We start from the raw sequence: 27,523 nt of genomic DNA on the forward strand, positions 1-27,523 counted from the left end.
ATCCTATATACCCTATTGGCATTTGATTAGTTATTGTGCTCCCACTGTGTTTGAACTAAACTTTCCTGCCTCTCACTTCTTCTGAGTTCCCTCCAGCTGATGTTACCAGCCATCAGTGACGGATCAGTTTCCAGTGCCTGTTTGGAGGTGATCCTCTGGCTCCACCATGTGTCTACAAATGATAACACACAAACTGTCAACCCCAGGCTATTTTAGGTATTAAATGTTAATGTTAAACTTTATTGATCCCCAATGGGAAATTTCTCTTCTCATTTGCCATCCTGGAGGAAAATCAAAGGTCAGGCTCGGCTACAAAACAGCACCCGCGATGCTGATGATGGTTCGGTGTCTTACTAAAGGGCACTTCAGGGGTGTGTGTGGGGGGGGTGTACTTGCTGACATCGAGGCTTCAACCAAGATGGCTTCTCTAACCCACTAGTCTGTGTCACAGAGATGTGTGCAGATTTTAATTTCTACCAAACACCCACTGATATTCCCATCATTTAATTAAACTGCTGCAGAATTTAGTTGGAATGGAAACCTGCAAACCTGCAAACCTGCATACTCCTGAGCCTCATGATCCAGCCTCCACCAGCTGTTTGACACACTTGCATCTTCAACATCAACCACCACACAGTGCTCATAATTAGAGTTTAGAGAGCTGCACTATTATGTGACAATGTGAGACAGGGGTCAGTAAGCGGTGTGAGATAGTAGCCCACTTGCTTTCACAACTTTTTCTTTGCTGATAAAAAAGTCACTGGACTGAGGAAGAGGAGAAAACGAACATCTACTGCCACTTTGTGGTAAAACAGGTCTGAGAAAGACTGGAAAGAATTTAAAACAAGGAAGCAAAAGGAGGCAATACAAGGAGAACAGATATAGAATTTATTTTCAATATCCATTGCAAAGAATAAAAGGTGACACAGCTTGAAACAGATAATATAGAATTTATTTTCAACCAGAAGTAGGAAAATACATAGGTAGGTGTAAAGGAAACAAGCAGAACCTGTAGTCCAACGGAAAAAAATAAAAGAACAAAACTAGTCCAAAGAGAATCGAGAGGACGGCTAAGGGGTACAACAGAAAGCATTGTTTACCATTCAGTTTCTTTTTAAAACAGTATGTGTTGATTTGAAAACAGCTGCCTTGATTTCTCATCTGGGTTAATGGACATTCTACAACATTGTGCAAGTGTTTTGTCATTATTCTTCTCTTTTTTTTTTGCTGGTATTTCATGAATGGTAAACAATAGTTGGTCCAGTGCATGAACACAGTGACACAGATCAATATATGTACTCAGCTGACTACAGATAGACAATCCTGATCATTGAACAACTACCACTAGATCGGCAGGGAGAAGGAGATGAGCAAATATACAAGATGGATGATGAAAAGCATAAAACGGACGTTCAGGTGACAAAACGGTCTATAAGGTTGAAGGTGGAGAGATCGAAAGCAAAACAACGACATCAGTTTGAAAGATGAAATAGCTACATTTTCCAGATAAAATATTTAAAAACCCATTCTGAATGTGTCTTGAATGTTTCCGGGTATTATTGCCAAGTTTTTTTTGGAAAAGGATGTGCTTAAAAAAGGAGTTGATGGGCCGACAAGAGAGACGATTATGAATTTGGATGCAACGTGTTCATGTGATTCAAGGAAAAGGACAAAAGTACCTTGCTTTCCTTACAGCCCTACATTTCATGAAGACCATGATTCGGAGAGAAAAATAAAATGTGACTGGTTGGTGAAAGAAATTGCTTTACGACAGAAAATCGAACTACAAGCAGCTTTGGTGTGCACCATTACAAAGAGATGCAGCCTGGGAAATCACTCTAAGCCTAACAAGCCAACTATGAAACACAAATGCAACAGTGGAAAGTACAAAGCCAACAATGTGATCACTCGCCGAAGCTTACAGGGTGACATAACTCAGCTCTGATTTGACAGGTTTCCAGTCAGAAGCCATAGTCTGTGGTTTAACAAGAGGGTGATGAAGAGGGGAGGGGCGAGGGGGGAGTCAACAACTCCAAAGATTTAAAGAGTCAAATCAGTGACTGTCAATAGAAGCTAGCTAGTGTAACAGATTTAACCACTGTGATGCACAAGAACAGTGAGATGGACTAGCAGTACTCCAAGTCATCACAGGACCAGTCTAGCGACCAGCGGCAGGTCAGTTAGCTTCGTCTTACAAACACGTTGTACACCAGTCAGAACAGCGTTCTCTGGTACTGAACTGCAGCCACTAGGAAGACAGCGCTGCTGCCCTAACCTACAGGCTCTAGCACTCTCCAGCTAGTGCCATGCAACATCCAAAATAAAGCTGAACAGTAAAAAACAGAATTGAATATCCCTGTGCTGAACATTTTCACCGATACCAACGATGCAGGTACTTTTCCTCTGATAACACGCGATCATCAGGAATATTCAACTCCTCTAATCAACCCATCAAAATTACGTCTCGTCATGATTTCTACAAAGGATTTGGTTTGTGATGGGAATAAAGAGTATATGGAAAATATATTGAGAAAAAAGCCAAAACAATGTAGCGAACATAACACCATCATAGAATTCATGATTTACACAACAACAACACAATTCAATATCTTTTTAGAAAGGAAACATGAGATACATCTTTTATTCACACTTTACAAAAAAAGCTAGCCTTTAAATCTACTACAATACTAATGCCATTCAGGAAAAAAAAAATCAAACTGGACACATTGGTTTCCATTGGGAAACAAAAAAAGTTAAAAAACATGTAGGGGGAAATAAATGGGACAAGAGACCTTGGTCTGAGGACTATACTTATACTTCCTGTTTACTTGCTTCCCTCTTGCTTTAAAAATGTCATTTCAACATATACATTAAAGTAATGAGATCTTTATTTGCTAATATGATGGAACAGGGAGTGAAGGGGGGCTGCATCTGAATCTACTAAGTGCTCATCATCCGTTGTATCCGTGTAAAAGCATGGCTGTTGAAATAATCGTCTCACCGCTGCGATCTCACTCGTTTGTTTGGGATGTAACAAATTTGATTCATAGCAACGCGCTTGCCTGGCTTTCAGAGAGGAATAGCTGAGCTCACGGCCCCTCATCCCTAGTTCATCCATACGCAGAGCAAAGTGGGCCTTCCACCTTTTCCAATACAGAGGTAGGGGGTCCACAGATGGCACTATAGCTGCAGTGACGAGGGTAAGAGAACTATACAAAGTGGTTGAGCAAAGGGGTTTAAAAGACACAGCTTGAGTAATATAGTGAGTAGGGGAAGTCTGAGGTTGGGCGGTTGAGGGTTGGGGGGGTATAGGGAGATGGACAGGCTTCGGAGATTTAAAATTCATGGCCAGGGAAGGAGCTATGGGCTAAATATTTTGGGGGTCTGGGCTTGTAACTGTGCTAAGGTACGAAGAGGGAGCAAAAATATCCGAGGGGGTGGATTTAATAAAGATAAGACATCCTACTCATGTTCCTTAAGGAGAGGACAACGGGTTGGTGGAGAAAGCATACCTGATTACTAGAGAGCTCAATGAATAGGAAGGATATACACATCATCATAACATTGTCACAGCTCATAAAAAAAGGAAATCAACATTAACAAAAACCAATAAAAGGACATAAAATCTTCACAAATGTCTCAACAGTATTTAAAAATAAAAGGAGAAAAGGTTGTTCAGGCGTTCGTAAAATGTAAATAGTGCAAGACAACGACAACTGCTACAGTGAGGCACGATGTTTTGTTGTACATGTGGGATTTAGATCGGTTGTGTCAGTCACACGTCACTAGTGGGAGTGTGTGTGAGATTTATAGGTGAACAGATGTGGAGTCACAGGTGGGCTGCGACTCATCCTTGTGTGTCCTTTTGTCTGAACTGATGGCAGCAGTGTGGATCAATGGCTTTCTTAATGGGCAAGAAGCAACAGGCAGAGTTTACTCAGTGTCTATTTACAATCGCAGCAATATGCCGGCAAATCAAATCAACAGTGGGGGAGGGGGAGAAAACAGTATAACAAATACTGAAACATTAATTACAGTTAATCTCTGGGGAGTGCAAAGTAGTGACAGCGAACGCCTTGAACAACCTCTTCTTACGTCTTTTGTACAAGCTGGTAATATCAATTCATCTTAACATTAACTGGATAAAAATTTAGCCATAGTTTACAATACAATCTTTTTTTCAAATCTGATCATAATTTACTCTTAGTACAAAAAACGCCAGAAAACAGGTCTTTTGTGGTTCATATACAATCATGTAAAGACTGAGTCTAGATTTCTATTCTGTACAAACACTTGTGAAAAAACCACTGCTTTTGTGTATGGAATTTATGGCTGGGGAAAGTCACTACTGGCCTCAGAGACAGTGCTACAGATCTGCCTGCAAATTACCTGTGTTGTGTGTGTGTGTGTGTGTGTGTGTGTGTGTGTGTGTGTATGTATGCAAGTGTGTGTGTGTAAGCTTGCATGTGTGGAGTTGGATGGCAACTCCAGACAGTGAGAGGAATGCTGGTTTTACTCCTGTGTATTAGCCATTACTCACTCTCTCTGCCTAAAAGCAATCAAGACAAAGAAAAGATTTGTGAAAGCCCCTCATCGCTTTGCCCATCAGCCTAAATCCCTTGCCCCTTGACCAAAAACGGTGGTACATGGGCCACATGAGCTCCTAAGCACAAGACTTGCCTAACAACTATACAAGCTGGGGTGAAACAGTCTGCAAACAGGATGGTAGCTGCTCTCAGTTTCTCACCATATCCTTCCTTCACAAGTTAACACTACATACTGCCCATGTGAAATCAGGCAAATGTAGTTCGCGGACGTCTGGTTCTTGAGGCGTCTGTGGGTTTGGTAGCTAATGCGCCAGGGCCGGGGTCAGAGGTGTAGACTATCTTGTAGCACCACGGGAGGCCGTGACCACACAAAAGGCCTCAGCACCACAGAATGACAGCAGGAAATCTCACCTCATACAAGCTACGCTACATCCACCTCCAGAGACGCTTAACTACCACCTAAAAGCTGCTCTAACCCAACAACATCTGACTCAACAAACATGTGTATCCTAGAAAGACTGAGAAAGTACGCTGGCTGCCCAGAGTACAGGGGAACACAAGCACAAGCCAATGATGGAGGTCTTAGACTGACAAGTCTGCTGTCTTTGCTGGTTTCAGATTTATACAGGACAGACAGACAGGCAGACCATCAGCTATGAAGCTTTTCAGGTGAATGTCGTCCCCTCGGCCACTTCTACGTTTCCCCCCTTGCTCCTAAACCAAACAGTGCCCCATGTGACGAATCTGAATGAGCTACCATCCCCTCTAATTTGAAAGACATAAGCAAAGTGGGTGGGGGTGGGGGTGGATTTGAGGAGGAAAGGAAGTCCAAAACACAAAATATGATACACGAACAGGACTGAATCGAGCAGTTAAAAAAAGAACGAAAAAGAAAAACGGAGAAAGAAAAAAGAAAAATATAGAATATCTATAACATTATACGAAATCCCTGTCGGCCAGACCTCACTGTACGAATATTTTACAGGTTGTGTTTTTTGTCTTCCTCCTCCGTTGTGGTGGAGGGAAGAGCTGGTAGTGGGAGGGAGGAGGGTTGGAAAGGGAGAGGCTGGGGTTGCAGCTCCCCCTGGTGGTGTGGCAGGGACTCACTACCTGCGTGCAGGCAGATGGAGCCCATTGACCTGGGGGGGCAGATTGGGCAGGAGCAGCTCCAGCTGGGCGAAGAGGGAGAAGTGGTCGGAGGGGATGTGGGGATGTGGGCAGCCGCTGACATTGTTCTCTACTAGCCAGTGGGGGTCCAGGGGGCCCAAGATACCCAGCACGTTCAGGTGAGGCTTGGAGTAGAAAATATAGTCGATGACACCCTGAGGAGAGAAAAAGAGGGGAGTCATCTCAACAGAAATGATTGCAGGAAGAAGATAAAAACCTCTCTGTACATGTACAAGCAACATCCTTAACTACAACTAAAAACATATGTGCTATCAGTAATCACCTTGAAGTCGAAGGTGTAGTTGGTGTAAGGCATCAGGCCATTCTCGTAGGCGCTCTTCAGCTTGAAGCCGTGGGTGATCCTGCCATTGGACGTGCTGTTCTTGCCATTGCAATTGAATTTGGTCAGGCTGTCGCTATAACGAAGCTCCTTGAAGTCCTTGTGGGTGCAGTCCACTCCACCAGAACTAAGGTACTCCACTACGCCTGAACAGAGGAGAGAGATGAGAAGTCGTCTTCGTCAGAATCAAGAAGTCAAGTGGCACTTTAAGGCCCCAACAGACCGAGCCCAGTCTGTTCCTACTGTTACCATAGGTACAGCTAAACAGAATTTCTCAAGGCAGACATTTTGGATACTGTAGGTTACTAGTAGTATTAGCTGTAAAATAAGTTATTCAATCACCTTTACAGCAATAAGAATTTGCTCAAGATAGCTAAAGGATTGCTAAATTAGACACGTGCAGGTGAGCTAGGCACATCTCTCTATCCATCTACAGAGATTTTTGAATTAAATAAGTGGTAGTCAATCATTCAAATATAAATTCAACAGCAACCAAATATTATGTAAATATTATGATTACATTATCAATTAATTTGCAGATTATTTTCTCCACTTCATCAAATACATTTAATTTACTATCATAGAAGACCTCTCTAATGTTCACATTTGAGAAGTTGGAAACAGTGTTTTTTACATAAAAAAAGAAAGAAATTACAAATAGGGCCATACATACCCAAATCACTCAGTTTTTTAAAAATCCTATGGTGAGTTATTTGGGTTGTTCTTATTCCTTTTCTTCATTAAATTGACGAAGCAGCCATGAGAGACATAGACCTGCTCATCCAGAGAGGTTTGTGGTTCAGTTTTGCTTAAGGACACCTCAACACATTGAGATACAGGACAACAATCTAACAACAATTACCAGTCACTGCAATGATACCATTGTTGTAGTATCTCCAATGCAGGTACTATTATTATATACAAAACTCTCTGTGGTCAGGTACAGCACCGCTCTATCAGCTTTGCTTACTTACCAGAGTCAGGCAAGGAGTTGAGGTCAGCACACAGCACCAGCGGAATGGCATTGGTCTCACCAGAGACAGAGGACAACTTGAGGCTGCGAGTGGCTTTGTCCACTATGTTCTTCACCTCTGACAGGAACATCATGGTCTGGACCAGCTTGACGTCGGAGTACTCTGGGTCCCAGTGCATGTGGGCATTGGCTACCAGGAGCAGCTGCTTCTCCATGCCATGGAGTGACTTTCCAGCTGAAAGGAGGGAAAAGGGTAAGCAGGGAAGAGTGATACAAAGAGGAATGAAGACAAATGAAATACACTGCCATAAGAACAGTTATTTATGCACCATGGGCACTGTAACACTACCTACAACCCCTTGTGCTGTAACTCCAGCTTCTCAGAGAGTTTCAGACATAAGTCAATTCAGGATTAGCAGGATTAGCTGGTCTTAAAAAACACATGCACGTGCCAGGCACCCAAATAAGAAATCCCAGAGATCCGAATAGGGCGTCTACTCACAGGAGACCTCCATCATCTCTTTGCGGACCTCCAGCAGTACAGCTACCCCGATGTTGTCCTTGGTCATCACCCTGTTCAGCATAGCCTCTGAGCCCTCGGAGTTAGCCATGGCCAGCTGGTTAAACTCCACTGTGTGCTTCTGCACTGCACTGAACCTGGAGACAAGAGAAAAGAGGGCTTAACTCAAGTTTTTTAAGCAGTGGTGGAAATAAATAAATAAAACCAAACACATAATTTATGATGCGCTGGAAATAGATAGGGTCCTAGATTATAACTGTTGCACTCCAGATTAGATTCCACCTGACTGATAGCAAATATAATTCTCTTAAAACTCTGGTAAAACGTAATGCCTCTATATAGCAGAGCAAATGGGATATTTTGCAATATAATGACAGAAACGTGTATAGATTTAGAAATGTAGTTATACATTTTCTTGCATTTATAGTTTATATGGGTGAGTGGATATTTGGCTGATAGTCAACTTAATGGTGAATTCTTTGCTTAAGCAAAATAAGATATCAGAACTACCAGCTGCTGTATGGATGAAGCTCCGGCCTTCTATGGGTTTTTAATTAAAAAACATGCTCTTGCATTTAATGCAGGCCAATAATAGTCACATGAATACTATCAAGTGTAGTTGCTTTCATTTCACTAAAAGCTTCAGCCTCAGACAAATACTATGTTATGCATCAAAAAAGTGCTACTCAAACTGCAATTAGGAACACATTAGTCTGAAAGTTAAACAAAAGTTTAGTCTTTTAGGTAACAATGATGTAAAGATTTAACTGTATTTGTCAGGAAAATATATACAAATTAAAAGGAAAACAAAGTTTTAGAAATAGAACTAGCCCATGCTTTGCCACTCAATAAATTTCTCATTTTCATCACAAACGTGCACTAAGAGCACAGGACTGTCACAGAGCTTGACGCAGCATGCACTGCTACGCCCATCCAGGTGAAATACCAAGTTTTTAGGGAGTCCCATTCAGTCAGAGATTCTGCTGTGTTATGCTTGTAGTGGCTAATGCAGCCTCTCTAGCCACTAGCCTCAAGCAGACATGAGGAGTGGGAAGGTAAGCTCACTTCTTCCGAACTCCGTACCTCCAGAGTTTTGTCATTTTCAAACGCGTAGTCTTCAGCCCCAACCAATCCTGACTCAAGTGACATGACTTGAGGAATTTCATGCAGACCTCTCACAGCTCCGTCTGGAGCCACACAACTTTTTCACATATCCAGTAGAACTCCCCAAGACTTACACAGACAGTGTAAAATCGGTAGGCTTCTCCTTTAATGTAAATCAAAACTGAACAGTTCAGGACTGGCTGACCACAACTGATTTCCAATCTAAAAAAAGTGCCGCTTTCAAACCAAAAACGTCACCTTCTTATCTCCTAGTCCAAACTGTAATTTCAACTTAAAAAAAAAAAAGAAACTTCAAAAAACGTACCAACATGTTGTCTGATGTGTGCAGCATTTTGAAAGTAGCTATGGCAGACTAATAAAAGCTCAACACCTCACAACCATTTTCATATTCCACAATATACAAGCATAATGTTTTCACAAGATGTGATGTGACTGTGTACTAATGATTGACTTTGACAGCAATCTTCAAAACATACCATTGGTCTAGCTTTTGTATTCAGATATGAATGAACTATGAACAGTTTCTAAAACTGTATTAAAGCGTGAAAGCAGAGTAAACATATAGATAATGGGGAGCTTGACACAAATGCTTAACCAAGAGGAGCACAATCATTGTCAGCATGGTCTGAAGGCTACAATAAAAACCTTATAGAGCTTCTCATTTGCAGAGTTATCAAACTGGTTAGGTAGGTCTGTAGTAGTAGCTCCACCAAGCTCATATGCCACTCAGCAAAAAACAAGACACCCTCAACATAGTGCAATATAGAAAAATAGCACAGGTTACAGTTTCCCAGTGTAACAGAATGGAGGCTTACAATGTAACACATCATTTCTTTGTCACAATTATTGCATCTGTTTAATGGAGGGAAAATCTTGCAAGCTTGATGATCAACTATAATTGCACACCAATAAAGCTGTATTAATCGCTCAGGCAACAATATTGGGTGCTATCCTTGAAGGAAAAAGCTACCTCATAAGATAACTACATTAGACATTAAGTTATTAACTGGATACCTAGAGGAATGAAAACTCCTACATCCATCAATCCATCTCAATTAACAATGAAAATTCAGTCTTCAGTCTTACTTTTCCGTCTTGTAGAAAATTGCACAACCGTCGACATGTTTGCGGTCCGACTCTGACATAGTCCTGGCTCGTGACTTTGGACTGAAGAACCCCTCGTATCCCTGCTCTTTCAGCTCTGGCAAGAAGAAATTGTAGTACTGCTCTGTTTCAACTTCCTGTAATCAAAAAAAAAAAAACATGTCAGGATGGACAACAGAAAAAGGCTGACAGTCATGTATATAGTCAAGTATGTATAAAAAAACACCCCCTTCCAAAAAGAAAGATTTTTCTTTAGAATAGCTTAATTTCATTAAACATGTGTTAACTTTTTCTTGAAAAGAGAAATAAACTGTTCAAATAAAAAGCACACAAAAACAGATACATGAAAGAACCTAACACAGACCGATCAAGATGACAGCACCCTCTCACAACACACCTCCACACATCAGAAAGTAAAATTATGCAATTAGTACAATAATCACTTCCTGATACAAGTTGCAAAACATTCTGACCTATTCCAGGAAAATGAGAAAATGGCCACACATCAGTGGTCAGTGTTAACACTGAACATAGTGCTTCACAAAGGGAGCATTTATTGGATTGCATTACATTTCACATGTGATGCTTTTATTGTGTTGACTTTGTGCAGCCAAGACATCATGCTACCACCATCCAACCAAGATTTTTTTATTATCATCATCATCATCATCATCATCATCATCTTGTTGGGTCTGTATTGGTATACAGCATAAATGTTAATTCCTGTGAAAACCTTATTGCATGCTTTGACATCTATCTCTCACCTGCAAACTGATGATGTCTGCGTTGCAGCCCAGGATCTCCTGAATGATGGATTTCTTCCTGTATTCCCAGTTTAGAGCCCAAGAGGGGCAGTAGCCATATAGCTGTCGTGTGGCATACTTATCACACAGGACATTATAGCACATCACAGAGAAAAGTGCTGAGGGCAGAAACAGACAAAGGGGCATCTCTTAGAAATGCTACAGAAGCTGATGATTTTTGGTTCCCTCTGATGTTTTTAAAAAGGCGGGGTAGGGACATGCCACACTTGTTTAACAACTGGCCTTAAAACTAGAGGGCCAAAACAAAATCTAGCGCTGTGATATATTGTTTTTCATTGATTTTATGCAGCATTCTGTAAACATGGTAAACTCTACACCACTTCGAACTGTGTTTCCTAAAATCATCAAATCATCTGCAGTTGTAAACAGCAGAGTCAGTCAAAACAACAGTTACGGCTGCCCCCAACAAATGTTGGGTCAACCAACATAAGTAAATACTCAACCCATGGGCAACACTGGAATACTGTATTTATTTAGATTTACTGCTTTTATTGCAAAGATGCATATACTGCATTGCAAATGTCACGAGCATTGCTTTTGAGTTAAGCCCAGCAGTGCTTTTCACACAAAACTGAATTTGTGTATGTTGTCCTTACCTGAGGGCCGTGTTCGGTCTAGTTCCTGGAGAGAGATCCATGACCGAGCTGGGGGCTGCTCTGTTGGTACTGGGCAGAGGGGAAAAATGGTTCAATATGGGTGACGACATGAACACAATGACTTCAACAAAGTTAAGGGCAGATAAGATGTTGGCGTCACAAAGTCCCCATCTATATATACACTGATGAACCTATCTTTTGGAGAAATAAAAACAGCTGGTAATATGCCATTACTGTTCCAGTCTAAAAACTGCCAGAGAGGGGGGACTCACTGCGCTTGATAGCCCCTGCCAGATTGTCTAACAAGTAGTTGAGCAGTCTCCGCGTGCCATCAGGTTCCTGGTAGAGGCTCATAATTTCTTGTGCAAGTGGGTTTCCTGGTGAAGGAAAAGCAGTGTGGGCTCAATCATTGCTCAGAGAACAATGGGATTTCAAGGCTAGAATGGCTACAAAAAACACTGATAAGCCACTCACCTTTCAACCCCAGTGTTTGTAACTGAAACAGTTTCCCCAATTCAAATGGCAGAACCCGCAACTGGTTGTTATTTAAAAGCAGTTCCCTGTGGAGGACATAGGGGAATTTTATCATTAGAAACCAGCCCAAATTCAAATTCAAGACCAACCCCGTGACAGCTACTCCTTTCCATTGTGCCCAAATTGAGGGGTAAATGTTAAGCCTGAAATCACTCACCTGAGAGACACCATGTTGCCGAGCTCTGCCGGCAGGCTCCTGATCTTATTGGATGAGAGATCCAGGTACACCAGGTTGTGTAGTTTGGCAATGTCTGGCGGGATGCGTGACAATGAGTTGTCACTGAGGTGCAGGGCAGTGAGGTGGGTGAGAGACCACAGGGCTGTGCTGAGACTCCTTACTCGGCCTGCAGCGACCGTGGGGAAAGGACACACAAAGAAGAATCAAGTCCCAGTATCCCACTATTACTCCCATCTCACCTTGAAATAACTTTTTTCCCCAGCATAATTGTAGGGCTGCATTCATTTCCCAAAATACCAAAGACCAAATAGACAAAAAATTATGTTAAGACTGTCGATTACACCCACCATGTTGCATCTCCAGTTAAACACAATTTTATGGGGACCGATTTTAAACCCTGAAAAACCCAATTTGGGACTAGAGATGAAATTATTAGTCAATTAATCAATTAGTCAAGCCACAGAAAATTAACTGGCAACACATTTGATAATGAATATATAATTAAATTCATTTCTGAAGGAAAAATGCTTAAGAATAACTGGTCCCAGCTCCTCTTCTGGTTAATATGTGGATATATGCTGATATATGCCTAACCCTAACCCTGATTTTTATAGGCCAAGCAGTTAATCAAGAAAATAATTTGAAAGATTAATTGATAATGAAAGTAATCCTGCAGAGCTACAGTGGTGATCCAGTAATCACCTGTGCCAAATAGTGTGACATGAAAGGCAGATAAACTAGAGAAATTTCATCTTAACAGAGGATAAGTAGTTCAATATGATAAAGCTCTATGCCAACAGCAAAAGATGTATGTGAACAGTACAAATTCAGTACAACTACTTTACCTACTAAACTAGGAACTCCATGACAATACTCACCGCTGATTTCCAGCTCAGCCCAGTATGACTTCTTCCCGTTGGCTGCCTCCTCGCTGGACATAATTGTGTACATCCGCCTGGGATCCGGCGGGTCATATTTTTCCTTGGGCATTCCTATAACACTATAGAGAACACTGAAATTAAATGTCATTCATGAACAAAGTAATCTGATCTGATCTCCCAATCAGTCGAAAATTGTACATCAAATAGGTCATTTTTGGCTTGAAACTAAAGCTGGACTACTCTAAATTAGGTTACAGGTGATGTATCTAGCCTAACATATTGCTACATCTGCATTGAGAATTTTAGAAAGCTACCACATGTTGGCAAAAGGTACTAAATGTACTCTTTACCAAACATAAAGAGCAAGATTTTGATCAAGATATGGTTAAAATAATACGTTGCCATCGATCATTTATCGTGTAATATAAGTAACATTTAAACTGTTACCTATAAAGGCTTTGATTTCATTAGAGTTACATAATTATCAACATTGTAATCAGCAACGTAGTGCAATACATTTCACGCTCAACTAGGCTGTTTACTACTATGTAAAGCTTGAATTAGTCAAAGAGCTGAAAATTAAGTTGAATATCTAAAACGAGTAAAAATAGCTAATGCTAGCTAAGATTAGCCGATTTTTCTTCTCGTTGTCGCTAACTGATTAGCCTAGCTTAACCTAAATAGGTATCAAACTATACATAACAAACGCTAAATAGCTAACGCTAGCTCGCTGGTTAACTATCAAGATGGAAAGCGGACAAGTGAAGTTAATGAAATTGAGCAATTGGCTGACTTTAACGCCCTACCCAATATGTTTAGCAAAAAAACCGAAAAATGACATTAAAACATACTGTACAATTGTTGTTTACATAATAGCAAAGCACTGACTTGCGCATTAACACTAGGCCACGAAACAGCGCATTAGTTAGCTGCCGCCAGCTAGCCCCCAGAAGCAAGAATCACTATCATTGAGATAAACAGTGAGCAAACGAGCTCACAAGGCTACACAATGCTCGGTTTGCAAGCATTTGCGAGCTATTTAGCTTAGCTTGAGTTAGCTTGCTAGCTGAAAGCTAACAGATCCCAATTACTCGAAGCTGACCGACTTCCTATTCAAATAAGTCCTCCGTCGGAAAATGACCACAGAGCGTTTAACACCTGACTAAGATTGCGGTGAAATGAGTGAAAATAGTTCAGGTATAAAAGAAAGGATTCAATTTTTACCTGCAAGAGCATACCAAATCGCGAGGACGACTGCGTGTTCTCTTTTGTTTTCTAGCTACTTCTCACCCGTTTCCGCTGCTGTATCATGGCGACTGTAAGGATTTTTTTTCCCTCTGCCGATAACAGCGCTTGATCCTATTGGTCAGCGTTAGACGGTCCAACCAGCTGTTGAGCCAGAGTAAATAAAATCCTCAAGTGATGAGTGATGGACCATGAGATGGACGGATTGAATACCACAGTTCAATTTACTGTGGCTTATTTACAAATTATACATAGTTAGCAGAATTACCAATGTTAGCTGTGTAGTCTATCAAAGTAATGATGTAATGGTTGCACCTGTGCTAAGATCCAAGGAAGATTACGCTTAATGACAAGCTGATATGCCTTAGCTGGCTAATAGATAATATAATTAAGCAAGAGAATCCAGATGTTAATATATTTTGACTTCAACAGACCCAAGAGGCACAGCCTTTATTTAAAATACAAACATTGTACAAGTCAACTCATACAAAAATATAAATATTAAATGAATACAATGCTTTATAGTTCATCCAAGAAAATGAGCACACAACTCAAGAGTTTTTTGATTCAACACTGACAGACATCTAGCAGGTGATCCTGTAGATAAGTGAGGGACTCTTCCACATGGAGAGGTAAGGCTTGGCCGAGGTCAGCCTGGGATCTGGACAGGAAGGCCTCCACAGCTTCACGAACGGCAGGCTTGGATAACATATCGTCTGGCTTGTAGACCAAGGTGCCAACTCTGCCTCTTTGTTCGTTGACTGTGCTGCACAGATAGCCTGTATATAACAGATGAAAGACGTTAGCAGTACACCAAAGTCGTTTTGAGTCAGGAGAGTCAAGTAATTTTGCACATTGTTGAAATGTTTTAATATTTTGGGATATGGTACATTGGGTGTCAATGAGTTCAGAATCAGAATCAGAACCAGAAACTGTTTATTGCCAAGTAACATACATTACAAGGAATTTGCCGTGGTCTGATGGTGCTATTGTTTTGACAACAAATAAGTAGAATATAAAAGGTAAAATAAGAATAAAATAAAAATAAGATAAGATAAATAACAAACAGTGCAGTGACCAAAATAAGGTAAAGTGTCTAGATAAAGTGTCCAGTAGGGGGTGGATGTGTTAATGTAACGCAGGGGGGACAGGGGTGATGTACGTTAATATAACGTATAACTTGTGTTTGTGTTCGGGGGGTGGGGGGGGGGGTCAATGTAACTTGATGTAACTTATGTCTTAGAGGCATTCTCCAGGAGATATAATATCTATTGAAATCAGTGTTTAAATGCCAAAGACTCACAAATATGCTTTCAATTTAATGGCAATACAAAAATCTTACAGATTGGCTTAAAATACTGGTGACTTTGAGTTAAAAAAAATCAACACATAAAAATAAGCACAGGGATGTTAAAAAAAATATGTATGAAGTTCACCATTATATTTTATACAACTCAAATCTGGCATATAGTTTAACATGAAGAAAATTATTTAGTAGAAAACATCCACAAGTTACTAGAGAAGAGACAAAGACAGAAATACACAAGTGGGAAAATTAGTGAAAGAAGACCAAGAATAATGTCATTAGAGAGGAAAGACATTTGACTTGATGATCAGGACTGTCCAGCTCTTGTTTCGTCTTTTTAAGAACTGTAAGAACTTCAGCTTCAGCTGCCATTGTTTCTTCTCTGCTGTATAAAAAAGATTCCAATAAAACAGTTCGGTACAATCCCAGATGGTATCGCACCACATATTGCACATTCACTGGAGTCTGAGTTTCCCACAGGCTCCAAGCACTGTGCTTCCTGGCAGCAGGACACTGGAAGGTTGGCCAAGTCAGTGAAGATGTTGGTTTTGATTCTGATCAGATCACCTGACTAAACATATTTTTTTAAATGTGTTGAATAAAAAGAAAGCTGACAACGTGTATAATGACCATTTGTTTCATCATTGTGAGGCAAACTCCCATCGTCACTACCAAAAATGATATTCTCATTCAATTTTACAGAATTCATAGGGAGTCATGTCATGATTATATCTGCAAATGCTGTTGCACAGTGAACTGGTATTTAACGACATCTCACCTTTCATCGCTTTGTTGTAGCTGAGCAGCAACATCCAGAGGAGATGCACCAATTCTTCCCATCTCGGCCATCTTTCAGTACCATCCTGGAGAATACTTAATACTTAATTCCACAATCTTTTTCTGATAAATGTATCAATACATTATAAATAAGATGTTAGTACCACTACATCTATGGAGAGCAAAGATGGGCCCATAAAGTAAAGATGAAAACAAGATACAAGAGTGATATTCACCGTAGGGTCTGGTGCCAGAGTGCAGTTCTTCAGAAAGTGAAGCAGAAGACTGAGCGACATGGGCAGAGAGATTTTCAGTGGGCATGCATAGTCCAACAGATGTTCCAACAGCTTACATCTCAGCAGCTTGCTCTGCAGGCTCTCCAGCAACAACATCCTGGGTGTCAGAGACAGATTAGTCTACGATAGCTTGGTAAAGCGGGAGAAAGAGGCAAATTGTGCCTTTGGAAGATTTTATTTTTTCCCCGGTTGTTTATTATGAATTACTTGATTGATGTATTTAAAAAAGAAATTTAAACAATGCAATAGAAATTACTATTACATGATTGAAAATCTTTGTTCAAAAGATGAAGTTCAGTTTCTGTTTCATGCACACTTACATTTTAAAAAGCCTCTCCTTAATTTAAAGACACTAAGACAGTCAAAGATATAAAATTCAAGGAGGTCCATTTTAAAACAAAAAAGTAATTTGCGATGCAATATGATGGGAGACTCATTAGTGAATGGAATTTAAAAAAAGGTTCATGATCATTTTGTGACTCAATTTAAAATATATTAATCATTTAAAGAAATAATAATGACATGTTTTACAAACTGTTTTATATTATATCATTTAATGGCAAATTAGTACATTGTTTACTGAATGTACCAATTAAATAATAAATCATAATTAACAACTTCAAAAGTCGCTGATTATTCCAGTGGCACAATCCACAGGGAAAGGTTGTATTAAAAGAAAATCATTTCTCCCTCTCACACTATAACATGAATTCAATGCTGATCTAGCCTCCTTCACTCGCCTCATCTCTCCTCCTCACCTGTGTGCTCTTAGAGGTATATTGCCGATGAGCATGTGGAAGAGCTCCTGTGACAGCTTGGCAGAGTTTAGAGCTGGAGAACGGTCCACCTCCAGAGCCAGGGACAGCATCCTCTGGAAGATGGACACCATTCTGCAGGGGACAAAGGGACAACAGCTTGAAAAGACAGCACAGAAACAGCCATAATGATACAACACACATATAAATCTAAGTAAAGTTACATTTCTGTTGTTCCCTTCTGCTCAAGTTGACAACTCATTATAAACAAAAAACTAATTTCTAAATGTTTTCTTTATAATTCACCTGATTTGTTCATCTTTCTCTCTGGCTGCTTCTATACTCTCTCCATGCTCTGTTGATTTTATAATGGCAGAAAAGAGCCACTTGATGACATCCCTGGAAAACAAAAAAACAGTACTACTTTAACAAATGAAAAATATAAATATAAACTTGTACTAATTGTTATCCATGTACTATAATGTGATCACCCTGCACCCTGGAGTGATTTGTAATATTTTATTGTACATGTCATAATGTGGCCTGTATCACGAAGAAAGTTAAATTTTGTCAATTTTGGGGGGTCTGTTTAAATTGTCTAGTTTCAGCACGTCTAATACTGAAATAACAGGTCTCACAGATCTAGTTGTCGACCAACCCTTGATTTCTTAATGCAGCTGGTGCATGCAGTTTACATGTTATGATCAGATCCCCTGAACTGAACATGCTCTGAAGTAAGTTAGTTGTGCAGTATACAGCATACTGAGATGTTTCTAATATTTTGTCCATCCCAGTTATATAAATGAGGGTAGACTAAAAATTAGAAACCAGAAACTACCAGTATAATACAATTTAACAGCACCACCAATCTACAAATTCCAAACAGTTTAAACAAAAAGTGTGTATTATTATGGTGATGTGCAATGCTAAAACACCTGGGTTAAGTCCAAAGCTAGCCGACTAACCCTCTCATCTTTCTTTACGATACAGGCCCCTGTTTACCGAAGTCACCTGACGCAAGGGAACTGCTGATCACATGACAACGTTGCCTTGGCGATGGAGTGGTGTAGAGCAGAGGTGGAATGTTTGGCCTGGAAATCATCCTCCAAAGTCTGCACAACGTACTCCAGGAACATGCGCACAACCTCACATCGTTGTCTCTTTGTATGGTCCTATGGAAGCGAAAGGGGCACAGATAGGGACATATCAGTTTACTGAAATCACAAAAAAATATATAAATGTCTGTGTATAAGGAAGAGTGATAGCGACAAAAACAAATATCTAAATATTTTTCATCAATGAGGATATCAACAATGCAACAGTATTTTTCGGATTACTTTTAGTCTTTTTTTTTGTTTTTAAAAAGCACAATGTGAATACAAAAACCAAGTAGGCACATTTGTTATTAATTACCAGAATATTTAACAACATTTAACAAGCTATTTCACAATATTACAACCAAACCAAACTTTTCAACACTGATGGTACAGTTTATTGATATATCACCAAACTTTACTGTGTAGTGATGCATTTTGCTGCCTGACGTAGTACCTGATTGGCAATGACTGAGGTCAACAACTCCCAGTCCCATGGAACTGTGGTTTTATCAGCATTGTGGTGTCTGCAATCAGAAAGCAGCTTTAATCTCTGAATCCAAAGATGGAAAGGGGTGCGACAAATTAGAAGAGAAGATGTAAAGGACAGAAAAAGAATTGAAATAGGAAAGGTAAATATTCTTATTCCTATGTTTCCCTAACCTCTGTGTCCTCATGAGCAGATTAAAGGCCTGCACACACAGATGATAAGGACACTGTGGGTCCAGCAGAATGTTATGCAGCAGGTGGAAGGTGATATCTCTGGGGGGATAGTAACCAGGCTGTAGCAGGTCAGACAACAGCTGCAAAGTGCCCTCAGGGTAGTTCTCATCTATGGTACTGTAAACCAGGCTCAGACTCTGACGGCATAGCACCTCAGGAGTTCCAAAACCTTCATCTTCCACATCAATCTAAAATATATATACATATAAAAACGAAAAACAATTATTTAAATTCAGCCTAGCATATCACATGTAATGAGTTAATGAGAACAACAAAATAAATACAAATATAAACATCTGGAGAAACGTCTCTCACCAGGGATTGAGCTGGTCCAGACATTATTTTCCTGAGTGTAGCTGGGCACACAAAATGCCTGTCCTCTCTACTGGCCGCCCTGAAGTCCACATCAAATCTGCTCTCATTCACTTGTTCTCCATCACTCCCCTCTTGCCAAAGAAAAGATACGGGACTGTCAATTCCCAGATCCCCTCCATATGTCCCGGTCCCAGATCCGTCCGTGTCCTCAGTTTTAGAAATTGACAAAGCAGGTTCACTAGGGATGCTACAGCGCAACAGGTCAGAGCTGTTTGAGGCCTCATCAGGCCTAACCTCCTCTGACTGCCATTCTGATGTATTCTCAGCTAGTGTATGTTCAGAGGTGGGTGTTGGGTCGACTTGGCTCATGCGGTTATGAGATACAGTACTTGTGTGGGACAGAGAGTCTAGCTCAAAAGGCTCAGAAGGGTTTAGTCCAATGGTAGGAGAGTGGGGGGATGAGTGACCGGAGTAATAGCTTTGTCTAGAGTCTGCTTTGTCTAATTCCAGTTGTTCCAGGTTGGAGCAGAGAACTTCTCTTTTTAACGAACCCTGTGCTTTATCTTGAGAAGTTGGAGAGGGGATGAGCATGGATGAGCAAAGGTCATCCCTCTGGTCTTCACGAGTGCTGAGCTCCTTTGAGGTTGCAACAGAGCTTCCTTTATTAGAGCAGGGAGAATCAGCTGGGCTCTGTAGACGCTGAGATATTTTAGCATTTAACTGTGTGCTTGTGAATTCATAACTGCTCTCCACCACCTTAGGAGGAGACTCGTCCAGTGAAGGCTCCATGTGAGGACCATTTGATGCAGTAGTTGTCCTCAAATTACTAATGCATTCTGGTGCTTTACCATTATTCTCTAGTTGCCTGAGTTGCAGTGACATTTGCGTAGAATCTTTGGTTAAATAGACAGAACAACTTGATATTTGCAGTTCTGCAGCATGTGTTTCAAGAAAAGGCAATCGTCTTAATTTTACAGTTGGTGCCTGATGATGTGCTTTATCTGGCTGCATTTCATGTTGTGTTTGAGAATCCAAACGTCTCTGCTTTGGCTTTAGGTCACCACAGTCCCGCTGTAGTGCAAAAACAGTTGGGTCTCTTGAAGAGCTTTTAATCAAGTTCAAATTTTGTTTGTTTGAAGTTTGATTTATATTTGTAGTTTCTATTTTTATTTGACAGTAATTTGGTGGCAAATTATCTGTCTCCTGTTCTGTCCCATTTGCTACGTTGCTTGCAGCCAAGTCTACCACTGGCAATGCAGTGGAGTTTCGTCTTTTGCGCATCTTCAGCTCTGGAAGAGTCCATCTTGGATCTGTGAGGTCTATAAAACGCTAGAGAAGGGAAAAATAAATGGAAAAATAAGAATAATATGGCTTTTGATTCTCTCAAAAGCAAGGAAGTGGGAAACTCAGTCCGAAACACAAGTCAGTATAAACACATTTCTCCTTGCCTATTAAAAGGAATATCATTATTTTGTCTTTTTTTAACATCATAAGTCACTGTAATCACATCTGTTTTCATGGCCCATGGCACACATGAAAGCCATGTTTCTGATATACGTTACCTGAGTGACTTTCATAGCTCCCTCATGATAGCCATAAAATAAATGAAAGCCTATTTATCTTTTTTGGCTTGGCCAATAACGTAAAAGTATATGAAGTTGTCAAGCTTGTGCCCAGTGTCTGTATTGTTAATAGCCCTGATATATTTTACGTTGAAAACCCACAATTCTGGTGTTAAGGTACGACAATATGACAATATATAATAAAAAGAGAAGGTATACAGTTCAACACTGCACAAGATTTTGCGACACCCTCTATATGGAGGTAGCTCTACCTTGTGTTAGGCCATTGTGGATAATGTTGCAAATCAATGAACAGGACTGCTTTACAGCAAAACTGGAATTTTTATATGATTATTGCATCAATGCTATACCTTGGTACCTTGATTAGTAAGGAATCTGATTAGCTGGATTAATTTAACAGCCTAAAACAGACATTTCTATTTGGCTATTTTATCCATGAACAGTTTCTAAATAGATTTTCCAGAAAACATTTCTATGCCAATACATGTATCACAATATACACAATATGCGATATATGGAGATAAAGACATTTCTCCTTATTTAAGTTAACTTAACTATCCACTACTAGGTAATTGGAGACAATGTTGGCTAAAGTTAACAATGCATAAAGTATGAAAAAATATAAAAAATTATTACATTTAACAGTACAAACTATATAGCATATGGATATATAATGGACACAGTAGCCACAGTAGGGTTTATGATAACTACTAGCAGTTACACCGCTAGCATAGATCATAATTTACAGTAACGTTATTTCACCACAACATGCTTGTGGGAACAGACAGTGCCTATACAAAGTTGAATTTTGTTCAATTTAAGTTGTGTTTTCGTATCATAATAACATGAACGGCCCACTATCATCTTGGGCATTGCTATATATCCGGAAAAAAGGACTCCTGTTAGCTTTAATCAGATACCCTCAATTTAGTCTCGCATAGCCAAACACCTCTGTCCACATTACCTCACCTTGACGTGCCAGTAAACATTGAGGACATTAGCATACAAGTCTCTATATTAGAAGTTTACGTTTCTTAACTGAGGATGGCGCTAGTGAACGGACTGTACCTGTTAAACAAACTCGCTTTTGTTCGTTTTACTCGGTGTAAGTTAGCTAACTGTAGGTTAGCTGCAGCGACAGTTAGTAGCGGTTGAGAAGTTTGCTTGCTTACCGCTGGGACGTTGACGTTCACAGCGTCAACGTCAACTCGCACTGCTGTGAGGGGCAGCGGGTCAGCTTTGGTCATTATGTTACTGTAGGAGCCGACGATTTCCACATCAGAGTCGTCCACATCACTGTCGGAGCTGAGAGTGATCACGCCATCCATCTCTCCTCACTCCTTCAACCTCATACGAGACAGAAAGTAAACTAAAGCATCACCTCAGGCAGACCCATGATAGTCGCCATAGTCCTACAGAAGGAAGAGCTAGCGTTAATGTGTAACTCTCCTTCATGTTTTGTAGAAAACACAAGGTAACTGCTCTAGTGTGGCGTGTAACCTTGGGACGTGTGTCATTTCCCTGTTAAGACCATCAGCTACTTTCGCCTGATGCCGCCGGTAGTTTTGACGCCGTTAAGTTAAGTAGCTAGCTTGAAACTAAGCAAAGATACGTCTGAAAAAATAAAGCACAATGACATGACTTCCATATGTTTGGTTCAACTTCATCTGACACTTCCTGGACTTTGTTGTCATTCATCTTCTGTAGTATGGCGGACCACAACCAGCTATACAGTTGTATGTCTCCACCTTCTGTTCTGGAGTGTGACCTGCCACCATTCCCACTAATAAAATCCTCTCACTGAAGTAAGAGCCCTAACCACACTTTCCTGACACCTTTTACTCATTTGATTTCTCCAAACCACTCATCACATAGTCCTGTCTGTCAGTGACTTTCAATCAAAGTCTAAACCAGTTGAAATCCACTCCTTTGCAGATTTGTCAACCCTGTCACATTTACCTTCCTTTTAATTATAAAACACAGTGATACAATAATATTGCACCCCAATATTTTGCCTCTTTCATTGTGTTTCAATGGAATAATGATTTAATTTTACAATCGTTAGGCTTCAGGGGGTAAAGAGAAATACATCAACATGTCATTTTGTACACAATACAAAATACCTGAAATGGAATTAGATAATCTTCCATAAATGTATCAAAATAAAACACAATAAGCACAATTAAGTCTTATTAGCAACACCTGTGTCAAGTCAAAATGTCTGCTGTGAAAAAGGCCTATTGAAAGCCTTTTACTGACAAATGTGCAGCGTTTAGAAATGGTCTAAGTTGTTGATTAAGGGTAGATATTATTGAAAAATATCAGTCAAACCAAAAGCAGTCATGATGAGTGAGCATGAAAAACTAAAAGGATCTCCTTAAAACATCTTTCTCTTCAAAACAACACTTTGGTGTTGTTGTTTTTCCTTAGTTTCAGTAACAATTAAACATGTTAGTGATTTGTATAGAACAAAAACAGCTTTGTTTTGCTGGAGCATATTGTGCCAGATGCATTCCATTTATGCCATATCCCTAATTTGCTATAATAAATGCACAAATAACCAAACATCACATCTCCCTATCTACAGTGGATTTCGTGACATTGTGTAGTCTCACACATCACCACTGGAGTGCACTCATGTTGTGCAAAAGATTTTGAAATGTGTCACGTGTTCATAGCAGATGGTTTGCAGCAATCAAACATCTTTGTACTCCTAATCGAAAAGTGAACAGAACAACTTACAGCTCAGAGTGAGAGTTAAGATCAGATTCGTTTTTATTTGGTCTCATTCACCTTTTTAGCTTTTGTATTTTACCTTAGCTGTGCACATGCAGCCACATGTATTTTCCTTCGTTTTTCTTGTTTGCAAAGGGACAGTATGGACAATATGCCTCTATGAAGTGAAACACATCATCCAAACATACACTGCAGCCTTCATGCTTACTCTGTTCTGCTATTACTTCTCTGATCCCTGGGGAGGCATTTCTGATACTCTGTGGACCCACTGGACATGAAGTGTCACACAAACTCTTGTGTTATAAAGATATAAACACAGTGTCAGGGTTGAGTAGGCTGCAGGAAACAGATGTAATGCATTTTTGCTTTTGTAAGCCATCCACAGATGACACATTAAACCCCATGCTACATGATATTTTACAGATTACTGTCCTGTTATAAGCATAGACGAGAGCCCTGAGTGTTTGTGTGGTGCATGCCATCACTAAAAGCTGCTTCCTTTTGATGAGGAGCTGCTACACATATACACATACTGGTGTGTTGAGTTGATAAGAACACTGTAACTGTGATAAGTCCATTGCTTAAGCTGTCGAAAACGTGCACACTTAACTGTTGCTTACAGCCTTGTTTATAAGGCTTGTATAATTTTGTAAAGCACAAGACCTCTGCAAAAAAAATTAAAAATATTCTGTTTGTTTTTTTAAATGCATGTGTTGTGTTCAGGGGATATTCCAGGAAAAAAGAAAATTTCATTCTGTGACTTGTGCTTGTTTTTCAAAGGAATGTACATTTTATACTGCGCTCTCATGTAATTGGATGAAAGGAGCTATTAGCCTCAGATGCCTCGAACCGTTAGACCCTGTGAGGAATATCAGGCAGGATGAGTCATCATAACCAGACATACACAACCTCCTGACACCTATTCAGCAACGTGAAGACTTTATTAGGATGGTTATGGAGAGAGTAAGAAATAATGCATGTGTATGTAAGTGGTAAAGGCCGTGCCCTCCAGTGTCTTTTGTGCCTTGGAAATCATCCTTACCTTTTGTACTCATAATGCAATCAATTCAGGAGCACGCGATTTTCTTTAGTTTCATAACAGACTATGCAGTACATTTCTGATAAAAGAAAAAAGTTATTAGATGGGTAATAATGTCCGACACACTACAGTGGTTAATGCCAAATCATTATTGTCAGTCAGTCCATAATTTTGTGTTCAGTTCATTAGTTCTGAGAACACAAATATTGCCTCAACATCAAACCTAATTCAGCTGATCCCAGTTCAGTTAGACAGAGAAGGAGATGTTTAAAATTCTAGATGAACCTCCAAACACTCTGTTGCCCATACATGGACACAGATTAAGGATGAAATACTTTATCAGCAACAGAGCATGGGGTTTCCTGTTTTAAAAGGTGAACAAAAGCAGGTCTGTACTCATTAGTAGTTACTTGCATTGGGAACCAGATATCACTGATATGAGGCCAGCTGGCTTTAGATTAGTTTGGGAGATCTGTGAATAGCATTGGCCTGAAAATAGAAAACTGTGCAAGTATTTATCTTCAAAGCAGGCTGTGAAATAAAAATTCAAAATCTGGGATTCAGTTGACCAATTAATTTTTGTAATAGCTGCCTTATGTTTGACTATGCATAACTTGAATATGTATAATAAATGTACAGCTACCTTCTCTTCACTACAAACCTGATGGCAAATAAAACCCAAAATGTAAAAATAACAATTTGTGGTTTTATGGTGTCTCCCATGATTGCTGGTAACGTCATGGTGATGATAAGACCATAGGAAGTTACTGTGCCCGGTCCAGAAGTAGTCCTGCACATAATTTTTACACTTCGGTTTTCATATGGATTAAACAAACGCGATATATTATGCTAATTAGTGAGCTTTGGACAGAGCCAGGCAAGCTGTTTCCCCATTTCCAGTCTTTATGCTTAGCTAAGCTAAACGTCTCCTGACTGTATCTTTGTATTTGACGGACATATATGAGAGTGATATCAATCTTTTCAAGTGTATTGTACTTTCTCATATAACATTTTTGGTAACACTTTATACTTTCCTACTGCTACTTAAATGTAGGTACAGAGGAAGAAAACACAACTTTATTTCTGTTTTCCTCCAAAATGCCCAATTGGGAGAAATTCCTTGTTCACCATAGTCTTGTTTTTAAGTGAGTACTTTATTGGTGCCTGATCCATACAACAAAATTGCACAGTAAACCGCGGGCTGTATTATAAAGTGTTTTCAAGAGAGAAATTCTCAGGTTGTCTCTTGAGTTTTCTGTCCAACAATTTTTAATATCCTTTACTTTCTTTTGCTGAGGCAGCAGTGAAAGACAGACCTATGAGGCTCAGTCTGAGTATGATTAAGTCCACTTATTGCAGCTTGCTGTCTGTTTGCTGAGTGCACTGCATATATTTTGCCAATCAACAAAATCCTCTGTTTCAGTTTCAGTCGTCATCAGTTGACCAGCACAACACACGCTCCTCACTTTCAATCCACTGGGTCTGAAAATAATAGCATTCCTTACAGCGCACTAATAACACTAATACTTTTCCTATTTTCCTTTGCTTTGGACTGTTTGAGCAGAGATTCTCACAGGATATGGAGTCCCACAAGGACCTGAGACAGGCTGCAAAGCATGCTGGGAGCAGTTATTATCCAGTGAAAACATCACAACCCCACAAAGTTTATTTTCAAGAGTTTTGAAAAGAAGTCTTATCTTCTAGTTCCAGGCATTTTAAAAGAACAGAATCAGTGATTGACTTGAGTTCATGCCTAAAGGCATAACACTTAATTTGAACACAGAGGAGCATGTATACTTTATTTCCCAGAAGAATGTGAAAAAAAGTCTTAAACAATTGGAGTGTAAAGGTTTCCCTGGGACAAAACATATCTTTGTTCAACTACATGCCTGAGCAGAAAAGGTAGATAACAGCAACAGAACCATCAGTCAGTGTGAGGACAAGTAGTCTCCGTCTCAGATAGGAGATAAAACGAGCAGAGAGGAGGACCAAGTAAGACAGCTATCTGTGTGTACTGTGGAGCTGCCACTGAGTTAGAGACAACTGTGTTTATCCCTTCCTGTCCCAGCCAGACAGTCTAGGCGGCCTGTGACACTGACAGAGGAGTTAGCCAACACTCTCTGCTGCAGTAGATCAGAGGTCACATCTGCTGTCTTATCACATTTAACAGAAAATGAATAACATTTAAATAAAGAAGTGCAGAGCAAATATCTTCTAGGAAGAAAATCCAGTCTCCAAAAACACTGTCTTAATTGTTTTGGAGTGTGCAATCAACGTCATTAATACCTCGAGACAGACCGCTTGAAAAATCTAGTGTTTTCATAACTCCTCAAAGAGCTATAAATAAATACCACATTTTGTAGGAACTGCGCACTCTTGGAACAGAGTGACAGTAGTTTTCAAGGGAGGAATAATGTTGTCTGAGTGATGATACATCATAATACACAAGGGGTGTACTGACATTCAAAAAGAAAGAAAAACACCACAACGCAAAACCGAGTAGTGTTTATATCAGGACTCTGAGTTTATTATCATGCCTATGACATCTCTACTTACAGAAAAATGTGTGACTGGTATATTATTATATAATGCATTAGTAGATTGTCAATACTGATGCATCAAAGTGTAAGCAGCATTTCACCTGTGATTCCCTTTTTAGGGGTCGGGTTCCTTCCAGAGAGTCACAAGATAAATCGAGTGGTCGTGCCTTTATTATTATTTAAATGAAACCCTCTGAGAAGTTTAGAGGGGAAATCACCGTCTGTCAAATAAATGTAGTAGAGTTAAATGTCAATATTTCCCTCTGAATTGTAGTGGGGAGTAAGTATCAAGTAGCATAAAATGGATATACACTTGTAAAAGGAT

The 27,523-nt window shown here is 39.9% G+C and overlaps 2 protein-coding genes across 3 annotated transcripts; both read right to left on the minus strand.

Annotated features, from left to right (window-relative positions):
- Positions 1 to 930: 930 nt before the first annotated feature.
- Positions 931 to 14,070, minus strand: cnot6a (CCR4-NOT transcription complex, subunit 6a). 2 transcript variants are annotated; one of them, XM_070913216.1, is made up of 12 exons: positions 14,014 to 14,070; positions 12,787 to 12,908; positions 11,888 to 12,074; positions 11,671 to 11,756; positions 11,469 to 11,573; positions 11,197 to 11,265; positions 10,541 to 10,698; positions 9,759 to 9,913; positions 7,530 to 7,684; positions 7,029 to 7,262; positions 5,998 to 6,200; positions 931 to 5,869 (listed from the first exon to the last, which is right to left on the minus strand). In XM_070913216.1, the coding sequence occupies exons 2-12, from the start codon at positions 12,896 to 12,898 to the stop codon at positions 5,654 to 5,656; spliced, it is 1,680 nt and encodes a 559-aa protein (XP_070769317.1). In that variant the 5' UTR covers positions 12,899 to 12,908; positions 14,014 to 14,070; the 3' UTR covers positions 931 to 5,653. The 2 variants fall into 2 exon arrangements, with proteins under 2 accessions (XP_070769317.1, XP_070769318.1); XM_070913217.1 differs by lacking the exon at positions 14,014 to 14,070 and having other exon boundaries at positions 12,787 to 12,919.
- Positions 14,071 to 14,484: 414 nt separating this feature from the next.
- Positions 14,485 to 22,343, minus strand: simc1 (SUMO interacting motifs containing 1). Its single transcript, XM_070913800.1, has 12 exons — positions 22,056 to 22,343; positions 20,476 to 20,629; positions 19,690 to 19,863; positions 19,292 to 19,431; positions 18,926 to 19,173; positions 18,720 to 18,789; positions 18,180 to 18,340; positions 17,475 to 17,567; positions 17,172 to 17,303; positions 16,354 to 16,510; positions 16,119 to 16,203; positions 14,485 to 14,813 (listed from the first exon to the last, which is right to left on the minus strand). The coding sequence occupies exons 1-12, from the start codon at positions 22,209 to 22,211 to the stop codon at positions 14,602 to 14,604; spliced, it is 1,782 nt and encodes a 593-aa protein (XP_070769901.1). The 5' UTR covers positions 22,212 to 22,343; the 3' UTR covers positions 14,485 to 14,601.
- Between the last annotated feature and the right edge of the window lie 5,180 nt (positions 22,344 to 27,523).

Source organism: Enoplosus armatus, chromosome 10 (assembly GCF_043641665.1).
Source record: "Enoplosus armatus isolate fEnoArm2 chromosome 10, fEnoArm2.hap1, whole genome shotgun sequence".
NCBI lineage: Eukaryota > Metazoa > Chordata > Actinopteri > Centrarchiformes > Enoplosidae > Enoplosus > Enoplosus armatus.